At 46.9% G+C, this 13,458-nt stretch overlaps 1 protein-coding gene across 1 annotated transcript; it reads left to right on the top strand.

Annotated features, from left to right (window-relative positions):
- Positions 1-462: 462 nt before the first annotated feature.
- Positions 463-2,980, top strand: LOC120641693. Its single transcript, XM_039917892.1, has 3 exons — positions 463-2,454; positions 2,525-2,623; positions 2,711-2,980. The coding sequence occupies exons 1-3, from the start codon at positions 482-484 to the stop codon at positions 2,808-2,810; spliced, it is 2,172 nt and encodes a 723-aa protein (XP_039773826.1). The 5' UTR covers positions 463-481; the 3' UTR covers positions 2,811-2,980.
- Positions 2,981-13,458: the final 10,478 nt, after the last annotated feature.

Here is a 13,458-nt window from a genome sequence, read left to right as displayed (position 1 = left end):
TTCGAATACTTCTTTTGTGCTGAATGTTAGAAGGGAAACTAGCAGAAAATTGGATGACAGTGGTAAGCAAGTATATGTTGGTGGCTTTGATTTTCACATAGCTGCAGATATTACTTGGACTTTCAAGCAATTTAGCAAGGCTATATGTGATCGACATGCTTGGAATGTGGATGATGCTGTGCAATTCAGCTACTCTGACAAGGATGAGAATATATTTGTGAAAGTTGCCAATGACGTAGATTTATCTCTGATGTTTGCTAAGTATATTGAGGAAAGGTCTGTTATTGTTCAAAATGATGTGGTTATTAGAGCAAGGGCTACTTCTGAGTGTCCAGAGACTTCAAATCAGGCAATATGCTCTCAACCATGTAGCAACAAAAGCCGTCAAATTTTAGCACTGGATGATGATGAACATGATGAAATTATTTTATATGATAATGAGGATGAGAGGTTGTATCCAGACTTGGTTCAAAGCTGTCCAATGTTGGCACTAGGTAACAGGCCTGCACAATTTGATGACACTGACGAAGAAGAGGAGGAGAACAATGACATGGGGATGTATGGGCACGAAGATGATGAGGACAGACCGGTCATTGAATATGATAGGGACAATCCATCCCTAGAAGAAGGCGCCATATTTCCATCGATGGTTGATTGTCGGAATGCACTTGCTACTTATTGCATTAAGGGTGAATTTGACTTTGAAATTGACAAGAGTGAGCCAAGCAGGTTGAGAGTGCATTGCACATACGAGAGGTGTAGATGGAGGATGCATGCTTCTTTGATGAGAAATAGCACACTTGTTCAAGTCAAAGTGAACCGTTGGCCTCACACTTGTCCAAGTACGGAAAGAAAAGAGACATTGAAGCTAGCTAAGAGCAGGTGGTGCGCTGAAGTTATGGCGGATTGGGTGAGAGATAACCCATGTATTGGTCCAACTGCATTGATAAAGAAGATACATGAGAAATTTAGAATGAATGTGCCTTACATGAGAGTGTTTTATGGTAAGGAAATGGCTCTTGATAAGATTTATGGTCCGTGGAAGGATAGTTTTAAGTTGATTTACACATTCAAAGCTGAAGTGGAGAAGGCATGTCCAGGAAGTGTTGTAGAGGTTGACAAGCACACGGTGACGTACAAAATGAGAAAGAAGATGATGGAGAAGAAATGTTTTAGAAGGGCTTTTGTTTCATTTAAGGCATGCTGGAAGGGCTTTTTAGATGGTTGCAGACCATATTTGGCAGTGGATGCAACTGCATTGAATGGAAGGTTTAGAGGGCAGTTAGTAGCTGCTTGTGCAATTGATGCACACAACTGGCTTTTTCCAGTAGCTTATGGTGTGCTAGAGATTGAATCAGAAGAGAGCTGGAAATGGTTTCTTGAGAATCTACGTCAGGTTATTGGGTTTCCACAGGGACTGGTTATACACACAGATGCTTGCAAGGGTTTAGAAACTGCAGTAGAGAAGGTGTTCCCTGGAGTGGAGCATAGAGAATGCATGCGTCACCTAGCTGCAAATTTTAGCAAGATCTTTAAAGGCAAGATATATGATGACAACCTATGGCCTGCATCATTGACATGCAGCCTCAAGAAGCATAATTATCACTTGAGGCAATTGCACGCAGCAAATCATCCAAAGGTGAAGGACTGGTTCGAAAAGGGTCATACAAAGTTATGGGCAAGAAGCAAATTCAATGAAGTATGCAAGGTCGACTATGTAAACAATAATCTTGCCGAGTGTTTCAATGCAAAGGTTAGAAAAATCAAGGGGCTTCATTTGGTGGAAATGTTGGACAAGATTAGGCAGATGATTATGGAAAAGTTTGAATTGCGTCAGAGAATTGCAGCGGCAAAGTTTGTTGGCCATAAAATAATTCCATCTGTGATGAAGAAATTACTTGCAAAAACTAGAGGTTTGAAGATGACAATGATAAGGCGCGCGCCATTTGAGGCAGAGGTGACAGCCAAGGACAAGGAAAATAGGGAATGGAGGTACCCAGTAAACTTAGAAAAGAAGACATGTAGTTGTAGGCAATGGCAAATTTCTGGGTTGCCGTGCATCCATGCCCTGTTCTTCATAACTTCATTGCGTTGTCCGGCTGCTGAAATCGACCAATATGTGGATGAGTATTATTCTGTCACCAAGTTTAATGCAACATATGCTGAGAATGTTCCTTCTATTGAGTCACAGTATCAGTGGGACATCATTGATCCAGGATTCATTCTCCACGCTCCATTGCAGACAAGAGCACCAGGAAGGCCAAAGAAGACTAGAATAAGATCAAGTGCAGAGGGCACTGGACTTGGCCCTAGGAAGCGAAAATGTGGAAGATGTGGAGAATTAGGACATTTTGCTAGCAAATGTAAAAATGCAGTTGATCCATCTTTTGGAGAAGATCAGCATTGGGGTGCAGCAAATGCAGTAGAGCCAGAAAATGCAGTAGAGCCCTCCAGGTATTGTAGGTTTGTTTATTTTGTAATATTTAACTGTCGTGAATCAATAATAATTTGATTTGTTGGACAGGAAAAAGAATGCACCTAAGCGGAGGAAAAAGAAGAAAGGAGAAGACACTATTGCTATAGTGCCACTAGCTGAGCCCTCCACTCTTGTGTCACAACAGAGGTATTGTTCATTTATTTGCTGTGCGCTTGTTGCACTACTATCATGAATGAATAATTCATTTTTATTGGTCATTTATTTGTTCTACAGGAAAAGGAAGAGGGGAAAAGAGGTGGTACGCCCAGCTGAAGACGGGAAAAGCAAGCGTCCTGTCCGATCAAAGAAGATGAGGCAGATTCTGGATTTGTAATATTTCCATATTTCTATGTGTGGTTGAACCTAGAACTAATTGTAATATTTCTGTGTGGTTGAACTATTTGTGGTGCAACATTATGTATGCATATTTTGAGCCTAGGACTTGTAATAATTTGTGCTTGGGATTATGTGAACATACTGATGCAGGATCACTACTTTTTTTCATGCTTGTCTATTTTGGCCATTTTGCTGAATCTCCTCTGTGGTGGAAGATGGTTGTAGCTGAAACATGATGGCTAGCTTGTCTTGATGACGCAACAGATTGGTTGCCTGGCGTCAGTTCTTTCTTCGCAAGCATTTTGAGGAAGAATTGATGTAACATAGGTTTGCAGAAAAGAAAAGGAAAAAGGTTTGATAATGTGTCTTTAGTTTGATAATGGGTGTAAAAGACAGACCAAGATCTATGAGCGCTGGTTATTAGCATTTTCCACACGCTAGCAAGTCACCAAGGAGCATTTTCCAGTGTTAGCCCAGCTAATGCGGACGATCCAGCAACGGCAACTGGGCCTCGTAGGTCCACTCGGCCCAAAGTGCCAAATTTCTATTATTAAGTATTTCATAATTCATTTAATTGATAGAAATTGGTTATTGTGTAAGAAAATTATATTTCTAGATCCTAAATGAATAAATACCCTATATGAATGTGTGTACCAAATTTCAAATGAAAATAATAAAAAACGTAACCTATATAGTGCAAAATAGGGAGTTGTAGTTGAATATGTCTGAAAGATATACAAGATGTATTCAATTTGTGAACACTTTAACACAAAATATCGTAAAATCATGTGAAACTTTTTTGTCATGCTTTTACTATGATACTATGTCGCCATGCCAAGTTTCAGAATTTTCGGACCACATTTTCATATTGTTAATTTTTTTTAAAATGGCTTCCAAATACAAGTTCAAAATATAGTACCTAAAATAGTTGATTTTTGGAAATTTATTTTGTATATGATGTAAATTTCTATTTTAGTATCAAAATATAATTTTTGGTGGTTTTTTTGAACTTTGGTTGAGGTACCTATAGTTCAAATTAGCTACTTTTTTCAATTTTCGTAGGATTTACATGGTAGCATAGATCATATAACTTATTGCGCCATCCTTGCACAAAGTCTGTTACGTGCCTTAGTGGCCAGTGCCAGCAACCTTGTCCATCCCTGTCTCGAGAGGGGGTAGGTTCGAGCCCCCCATGCCTCAAAAAAAGAGGCCTTTTTGGCCCTTTTTTTGGCTTCACTATTATCGCAGCGGCAAGGGGTGGAATGGAGCTACGTACTAACTCTATGCCACAACCAAAATCAGGGGTGGAATGGAGCTACTTACTGCACGCAAACATCAACCCAGTATGTTTTAACTCCCAGATTCCGTATCGATGGTCTACCATGTATCATGACTTCATGAGTTCTACCCGGGTTGATATATCATGTATCATGTAAGCAGTACACAAAAGGTTACAGTAATGTGGTAAAAATGTTTGTTATGCGCACATAATCAACAAGCAACTATTAGGCTTTCCTACCAGCTAGATTAGACAGAAACATCACCAATGCTTTGCCAATAGGAAATACAAGGATGGTCATGGAATATGGAAAGGCATGACAAAAGTCTGTGTCAAGCAAGTATAAAGATGGCAGTTGACATAACAGGGAAAAAGGTGTCAAAATTAGCTTCATCAAGATCCAAAACTATGCCAAGGATTGGTTTCAGATGCCATGTTATAGATGGCAGTCTTCACAATTCTTCACGAGACCACATCATCACAAGTTCCCAACCATCAACAGAACTATACACTTCAAGACTCATGTTGTTTACAAGATTATGGACAATTAGATAATATAATGCTGCAGCAACAGCCATACCAGCAAAGTCTCCTTTATATAGCTACAATTTTGGAGAATACATAGTGATTACAATTTTGACCTACAATTCTAGTGCTAACATCCATAGTTCATCATAACAAAAATCAAGCCGATAAAAATCATAAAAGCACAAAATGCCGCCAAAATGTATACATGCAACACTTCTTCTTTTTTCAATTCAATAATTCTGTTGAGATTGCCATTCATCTTCTTCAATTCAACGGCAAGAATGGACAAATCAGCTCTACTTGCATCACCTTCTTCTCCAAAATTGGACACCATCAGTTGTGCAGCAGCTTGTTCTTCCCCAAAATTGGTCCGTGCCTCTTTCATCATACCATTCAAGCGCAACGATTCAATGTACTCGTCGAGCCACATAAAAAAGTTGCATTTCTTAATGATCTAATCCAGCAAAATAACATCAATTAAGCTAAAATCACATGAAATCGACAAAAAGAAATGAATGGTAAACCAAAATCGACAAAACGAGCACAAACCTTCCCTGGTTGTGCCTTGCTTTCGCACTTCACGAAATCCCGACCATAGTTTCCGTTCTCTGTTTTTTTTTGTTCTAAGCCGCACGAGCGGCTCCAAGCGGGAGCAATCAGGGCAGCGGGTGAGCGGCACAGGGCCGTAATTGGGCCAGCCATGTACTCCCTCGGATGAGCTGCTCGCACGCGACATGCTCCCTGAAGCAGTGAGGCCGGCGGGGACGGCGAGCGCGCAACAGGCCGGCGGGGACGGCGAGCGCGCAGCAGACCGCGGGGACGGCAGCCTGGGCTCCTGGACGCGCTCCGGCAGAGCTCAAACGGCGCCTGCGCTCCAGCCCGTGCTCGAGCAGAGGAAGCACGGCGGCCGGTCGAGGCCGAGTCGAGCCCAAGCTAGACCGCGCTCGTGCTGCTGCAGCCCCGCGCTTGAGCTGCACGCGCGAGGATGGGGCCGAGCGGCGGCGGGAGCGGAGGCCGGCGGCGGGCGCTCGGGGCCGACCAGCTGCAGGCGTGCGGCGCGCGGGGACCCGGCCGAGCGGCGGCGGGAGCGGAGGCCGGCCGCGGTCGGTCAGGTGAAAGCCCTTGTTTGGTTTTGGTAATTGAGTGACAACTTAGGTGGACTAATAAGTGTTTATGTTGAGATACACAGGAGATTAGTCCACACAAAGACACTAGTATGAGCAACATGTGCCATGGAGGAGAAATGGCTAAGGGTTGATGCTATGCTCATATAGTATGATCGAGGAGCTCATTGCATATGAGACATGACATGGAGTCATGTGACCAAAGTGGAGAAGACCAAGACAAGGCTTGGCTTGATGGACCGGTTGCAATGGAGAAGGGCAAGTCAAGGCTTTGAAGCAAGGGACCGCAAGGCGGTGAAGCTTGGGCAAGATTTGGCGCCGATGGACCGAGGCAACGGTGAAGAGCGAGCAAGGTCAAGATCGATGGACCAAAGAGGTCATGTGATGATATGGAGTGAATCATATCATTTAAGAAAGATCAAGCCAAGTGTTGACTCATGATGATGATCAAAAGGCTTGATGGAGTTTGGTGCTTGTGTGGCATCAACATTTGGGAAGATGAAATGGAATGCGCAAGGCAAAGGTATGACTTGTAGGGCATTTCATTTCACCGGTCAAAGGTTGTGTAGAGAAGTGCATGACCGGATTTAGGATAGATGGCCGTACTATCAAGAGGGGCAAACTTGTTTGCATATCGGTCATCTAGTGCCACTTGAGCGATCTAACATTGCGATGTTGCTAGGATCGAGTGGCGTGGTGAGATCAAGTGAAAATCCTTTGAAAATGATTGTGAAATGCTAACACACATGCACATGGTGTTGTTCACGTAGTGGTGTTGGCACATTTGCAAAGGAAAAAGAGTTGGAGTTGATGTTGATCAACTTTGGGAAGCAAGAAAGGTTTTTTGGTTTTCTCCGGAAATTAGGTGGTCTCTTGGAGTGGAATACTACTTTGATCCATTGTGTTTTGGATCAAGTATTTAGTTGGGTTGTGTAGCCCTCTGAATTAGCTTTCCATAGAGTCCAAGATCACCTAATTTGGACATCGGAGCTAAGAGTTATGGCCGTTTTACCGAGGTACATTTCCGCTGGATAGTAGACCTGCGGACGGTCCGCGCTAGACCTGCGGACGGTCCGCCCTTGAGGGGCGGACGGTCCGCCGTTATCTCGGTTGAGCTCGAACAGAACCGTTTTTGGCTCTGTGGGTGGTCCAAAATGACCTGCGGACCGTCCGGTCCATGGGGGCGGACGGTCCGCCTTTAAAACCTGAAACGGGCGCAGAAACTTGGTAGTTCTGTCTTGGGTGTCCAAAATGAACTGCGGACCGTCCGGTCCTTGGGGGCGGACGGTCCGCCTCCTACTGAAAATTCTGGGACAGAAACACTGCGGGTTCTGTGTGTGCTCACCTTTTGAACTGCGGACAGTCCGCCCCTGGGGAGCGGACAGTCCGCCGGTAACTTCTAGATTTAGTCAGAGACGTTTGCAAATTGGTTGGTTCGAAGTTTTGAACCGCGGACAGTCCGCCCCATGGGCGCGGACAGTCCGCCCGGGGCTCTAACGGTCGACTCTGACACATAATCATTGCAGTTCTAGCCGTTGGTTTTGAATGGCGGACGGTCCGGTTTTTGTGAGGCGGACAGTCCGCGAAAACTCAGTTTTGACGGGATTTGAGTGTAACGGCTAGTTTGGGGCCTCCCTCTATAAATAGAGGGTGTGGCCGGCCATTTGTGGAGGCTTAGCACCTTGGGGACTTGGTGTCCATGTGTGAGAGTGCTTGAGAGCCCTCTACTCACTCTAACTTGATAGTAATCATCCGATCGAGTGAGAGAGCGATTCTAGTGCGATTGCTTTGAGAGATTGCATCGAGTGGCACTAGGTGATCGTGTTGCAAGCCGGTGTGCTTGTTACTCTTGGAGGTTGCCACCTCCTAGACGGCTTGGTGGCAAGAGGCTCCGTTGAAGCCCGCAAGAAGATTGTGCGGTGCTCCGGAGAAGAGATTGTGAGGGGTATTGTGCTCACCCCGCGGGAGCCGCGAAGAGCAACTCTAGTTGAGCGAGACGTGAAGAGCAACAAGTGGTTCGGCCGGATCATGTGCTAGAGCTCGGTGTGAGCACTCCACGTGGGAGAGTGTGACTTGAGAGTCACCACTAGCAAGAGGATCGGCGGCAACCTTGGAGCTTGTCTCAACGGGGATTAGCTTGGTGGCAATCAAGTGAACCTCGGGATAAAAATCACCGTGTCAACTTTGTCTACTCTTCTCGGTGGTTTTCATTCTCCAAATCACAAGTATTGTATTTACATTCATATATATCTTGTGCTTGTGTAGTTGCTCTCTAGTGATTAGTTAGCTTGTGTAGCTTGCTAATCATCTTCTTGCTTGTGTAGCTAGAAGTAGAGATCCTAGTGTAACTAGTTAACTTGTGTAGCTTAATTAGTTGCTCTTGCTTAGATTGTGTAGCTAAGCAAGTTGGGCTCTTGGATTTGGATTGTGTATCCTTGTCCTTGAGCATCTAGTGAGCTTAGGTTTGGCTTTGTGCTTTTGCTCATTAGAATTGTGTAGGAGCTCCCCGGTTTGTGAAGTACTAGTGGTTAGGCTTGTATGACTTGGCATTAGAATTGTTAGGAGAGCTCTTACTAGCTTGGCACTCCATTTGCTTTGTGTAGGATCTTTTTGGAGGTGCCTTAGAGTTCTAGTTAGAGGGGTGAAGTCTTGGCTAAGCGAATAGTTTCAATTCCGCATAAGTTTCGGTTAGCCGGCGCAATTAGTTTTAGAAAGGACTATTCACCCCCCCTCTAGTCCGCCATCTCGACCCTACATCAGGGAGCTGCAGCAGGCCCGCGCTTGAGCTGTCGGCCGTGGCCGAGCGGCGGCGGCAACGGAGGCCGGCCACGGTCGGTCAGGGAGGAGCGCGCGGGGACGGTGCAGTGCGGCGGTGGGAGCGGAGGCCGGCAGCGGTCCGCCGGGGACGAGCGGCGGCGGGAGCGGAGGCCGGCAGCGGTCCGCCGGGGACGAGCGGCGGCGGGAGCGGAGGCCGGCAGTGGTCCGCCGGGGACGGAGCCTCCTCGAATCGACCAAATGGGATTGGGTGCCTGCGATTTAGTTTGGGTGCCTGCGATCTAGGGTTGGGTGGGCTGACGTGTGGGCCCCGCGCCTTGGTCCCACCTGTCGGGCCGCAGGATGGACGGAAGTCTTCCGTGATGGCAAATCTGAGCACAAATTTGAGGTGGAGGGGGAAAACTGAGGAGGAGGGTGAGCTAGGGGGAATACTGAGGAGAGTGGCTAGACTAGTGGGAGAAATGTAAATAACCCTAATTAATATGTGCGTGGTATCGTTTTTGTACCAACGGCTGCTTCCTTTGGCATTTCTTCAACTAACAATTGGAATTATCATAGACTGTACAGGTTTCACGCCACAAAATAAAAAGGATTGTCCGATTTTGCATGTAGAAAAAACCAGTTACTCTCTTGGAAAAAAAGAGAAACAGCTACACAGGTACAGAAAGACCATTCCTGTGGACGACCACCATAAAAAAAGACAACCAAAACCTACGGCGTTGAGCGCCTACAGCCCTGGCCGTCCGCGGATCCTGTCTGTCTCGGGGACGCCATGCCATGCAGCATCAAGTAGTACAAGGAAACCCCATCGAGCATCACCACCTGACCTGTGTATGTCTGCAGCTTGTCCGCTATATATACGTCCAACCGGCCGGGCACCTTCCAGGAACCAGGAATCCCGAAACGCTCCACGCCGACCCCCCAACCCCATCCTCGTCTTCCTCTGCTCGATCACGTTCCGCTTCCGCTTCTTGGGGTCTGCGATAAGGATAATCGATGGCGATGAGCGCGGTGCGGGCGCTGTGCGGCGCGGCGAAGGAGCGGGTGGTGGGCACGCACAAGGCGTCCGGCGCGTGCCCGCGCTGCGGCGGGGCCGTGGTGGCCACCAGCGAGCGCCGGATCCTCGGCCTGCCGCTGTGCCTCAAGAACAAGCGCAAGTACTCCTGCACCAGGTGCCTCCGCCGCCTCGTCACCCTCTACAGCTAGTAGTAGTAAGGTGGGTAGCAGCTGACCGCTCTCGCCGGCGCCGGCCGCCGGCCACCGAAGCCCTGCTCAAGCTCTGTCAGCTTAATGTTCTGGGGGATTAGGCTCGCTGGGTAACCATCAGGAGCGCTTAGACTTGTAGTTGCCTGTAAATTGTGGTAATTAGCAGAGTGACGTGTTGAGCGGCAGTCAGCAGAGCAATTTCTCGGTTAGGATAAGTAAAATTGCGAGTTTCCGTTGGTGTCCTGTAACTTCTGTAAGTTTCTGGATCAATGGTTGCCGAGTGATTTTTAAATCAAACAGTGACTCAATAATTGCGGTGATTTGTTTCTTTCTTCGTGGTGATCTCAAGCCGGGAGGACTTCTCGTTCTCACTATGGACTGAGATTATCCATGCGATGACTTTGGCTCTCTTCCTGTTGCTGGATGCCGATACTCAACTGTATTCATCAGAGGGTTGGACCCTCATGTTACAACAAGACCTGTTGTGCCAACTGCCAAAGTCATCAAAATGTAACGTGATTATTTTAATTTTATCTTAAGTGACGTTTCTTTAAATTTAACCAAATTTTATAGGAAAATATACACATTATCCACGTGAAGTTGTTAAGAAAGACGTTGCGTCGTGTTCTGCAGCGTGCATGCAGAAAGCAATGCTCGACGAGGGGCACGCTGGAGTTGCCGACCACACGATTCCCGGCGCGCCAAGCCGCCAGGGGACAAGAGGGGCCAAGGCAAAGCAAAAGCAGCAGCCGACCAGTGGTTGCCCGTGTCATTTGCGCGTATCCGATTCAGAAGTTTCCCAGGCCAGAAGCCAGGACCAGGATTCGGCGCCGCTGTCAGCTACTCAGCTGTGCTTGTGACCGCGCTGCCGGCTGCGGCGATGGATTCGTCGGCTCTGCCCAACAGCTGGAACTGGAACCGGAGCCATCGTTTCGACGCTCCACAGCACCACCAGGAACGAGGACACCAGATACTGTTCGCGCTCGGTGATTATCCAATCTGATCACCAAAGGGTCATATGGTTATGCTTGTGGATTATCCTCCGAAGGCCCAAGGTTATTCCTCCAATTCAGAAATGGGCAACCATTGATCAGAGCACGATGAAATTCCATGTGCTTGATTCGTAGCTACTGTAGCTGGATCTAGAACATGTAAGGTTTAGCTGCAGCGACAAGTTCTGCTTGACTTTTCATCAGGAAATGCGCATGACTTTTCATCAGGAAATGCGCATGCTGACGCAGGCATGGGCGCAAAGGTAGGGGAGATGGATCGAGGTTTGGTCGGTCAGAGCCCTCTCTGAAATCTCAATCATGAAAGCGACAGGCTCGTCCACGCACGTGCCGAAAGCCCTAATAAATCACTAATTTTAGCACGCACGTTTGGTAATCAATCTGCCCGTTCCGATCCGATACTGCCGTATTTATATATGTAAATCCGGCGGGCTTAGACTCTCTAAGACGATATCCATCACTAAACTAAAGAAAGTAGCGAAAATCATAAGAGAAGCTTTGTGTTCATAAGGTTGGGAAGGAGTATGCACGGTTTGTCTTGATTTGCTTCATCCATAATTCCCCTTGTGGAGGTGGACTGAAGTGGAATGCTAAAGATACAAAAGTGAACTGTAGGGTCTTGTCTTACCTCATTGACAAAACTTGTCCAATAAACCCTGTATGTATCGACTATGTAAATAAAGCCCTAATGTTTCAATTCCGCATACACCAAGAACAACCAATTAGCTCTAGCCAATCCTTTAACATAAATTTTCATTTATGCCCAAAAGGGATAACTGGTTTTGCCCATTGGTTCAAAGAAGTATTCAAATTTCCTTGGATGTGTACTATTCTTCTGCATTTGGTCGGTTGTATTATATATCGACTTTAAAATATAATATAAATATTGAGCATTCTATGAAGTACATATAAAATTGGGAAATGTTGAGCTCTATTGTTTGGAATAGGCTCGCTCCATCCTTCTTCCCGGCTGTGCTTTTACCTTCTTCTTTTTGGTAGTGGTGTTCTGATATTTTTTTTAAACGCCTGCCTTTTCCAATGACGGTGGAACTAGATCCAACACTTTCGGGATATCTCCCGGCGCCGCGCTGAGCATGTCCCACCATCTAAGTAACCTATCCTTGGCACGGACAACACTCAATATCTCGCAGCGAAAGCGGAATGTCTACTGGAGTACGCTCCGCAAAGCTCCTCACTCGGCACACAATCTAGGCATGAAAAGCACGCCGGTACCACGTATGTCTGTGCCTCAGGTGCTGCGCCACGACCACGGCGTCAAACACCTCCTGCAGGCTGACGACACGGTGGCTCTCACGTCGCGGCGCGCGCGCACAGCCTAGTAGTGCCTCGGCACGGCGTCGAGGCGCAGGCGCGCAGCAGCACGGCCATGAGCGCCTCCGAGAACCGGGTCCGCTCACGCTTGTCACCGCGGACGGGCGTCCATGGTGGTCTCCTCGCTCCAACCGCCGGAGCTGCCGCTCCAGCCGCATCGCCTTGGTGTCGGCCGCAAGACCTTGTTTTTAGCCGCATCGCCTTGGTGTCGGCCGCAAGACCTTGTTTTCAGGAACAAGACCTTTTAGGTGATTTGATTCCAAAAAGGGAGAAATGTAGATCAAAGCAAGGTATTTTCTCAAGGAAAAGAAATATATCCCAAAGGGGGAGAAATACCTAAGTGAATCAAGTCATGAGGGAGAAGTATCAACATAAGGGGAGGTTCAAAGGGGGAATCATGGTTTTAGGGGGAGGCCAAGTTATTATTGGATGATGGTAAACATCCAAAAAAGCGTAAGCGGTTCTCAATTGATTTCAATTGGTATCTAGTGGTTAAATTTGTCAATTTTTGCAAATCTATGCTTGCTTTGATTGTGTTGTCATCAATCACCAAAAAGGGGGAGATAATTGAAAGTGATCGGGTGCTCTAGCCTAAGAGGGGGAGGGGGTGAATTAGGCACTAATAAAAACTTAGACCTATGGCTCCAACTAGTTTGCACAAAACTTAAACTAAAACATGCTATCAATATGTGCAACTAGGTTGTTCTAGTGTAAAACCCCTATCCCAAAAGAGTTTAGCAACCTATAGCCTTTCCTACCAAGAAACTATTCTATGAAAGTAAAGGCGCACAAATTGCTAGTATGAAATGCGGAAGCTTAAAGAGCGGGATAGGAGATAGCAAACTCTTGACGCGGGTGTTTATCCCATGGTTCGGTTAGCCACAAAGGCACACCTACATCCATGTTGTTGTAGCACTCACTAAGAGTATTGCTACTCGGCCACCAAGTCTCTTCCGTGAACACAATCACGGTCACCTTGGCCCCGGGTTCCACTAAGGAGCTTCTCCACAAAGGATGGGGGTCTCCACGTCCCCCGCACAAAGGTGTCGTCGCCGCTCCACACCAAGTCGGAGGGTCGATGACGTTGCCGGCGAGCTCCACGCTCCAAGGTGCCGGCGCACCAAGCTCTTGTTTTGGTTCACTAATGAACCACAGCACAAAGGCTCTAAGCCTTGCAAACTCACTCACTAAGAGCTAATCATTTACACAACACTCTCAAAGTGTGCTAAGGGCTAAGAATATGATCTTGATGCTTTTGTATGGCTTGGAGATGTTCTTGGGTGTGTGTGGGATGTCCAGCAACTCCAGCAATCTTCAAATGGCCGGGGTGAGACGTATATATAGGTCACCAAGTCTTGTAGCCGTTGCTCCAACGGTTAGCTAAAAATCTGC

This window comes from Panicum virgatum, chromosome 7K, assembly GCF_016808335.1.
Source record: "Panicum virgatum strain AP13 chromosome 7K, P.virgatum_v5, whole genome shotgun sequence".
Taxonomy (NCBI): domain Eukaryota; kingdom Viridiplantae; phylum Streptophyta; class Magnoliopsida; order Poales; family Poaceae; genus Panicum; species Panicum virgatum.
The sequence above is the reverse complement of the archived record's forward strand: the minus strand, read 5'-3'. Positions and strand labels throughout refer to the sequence as shown.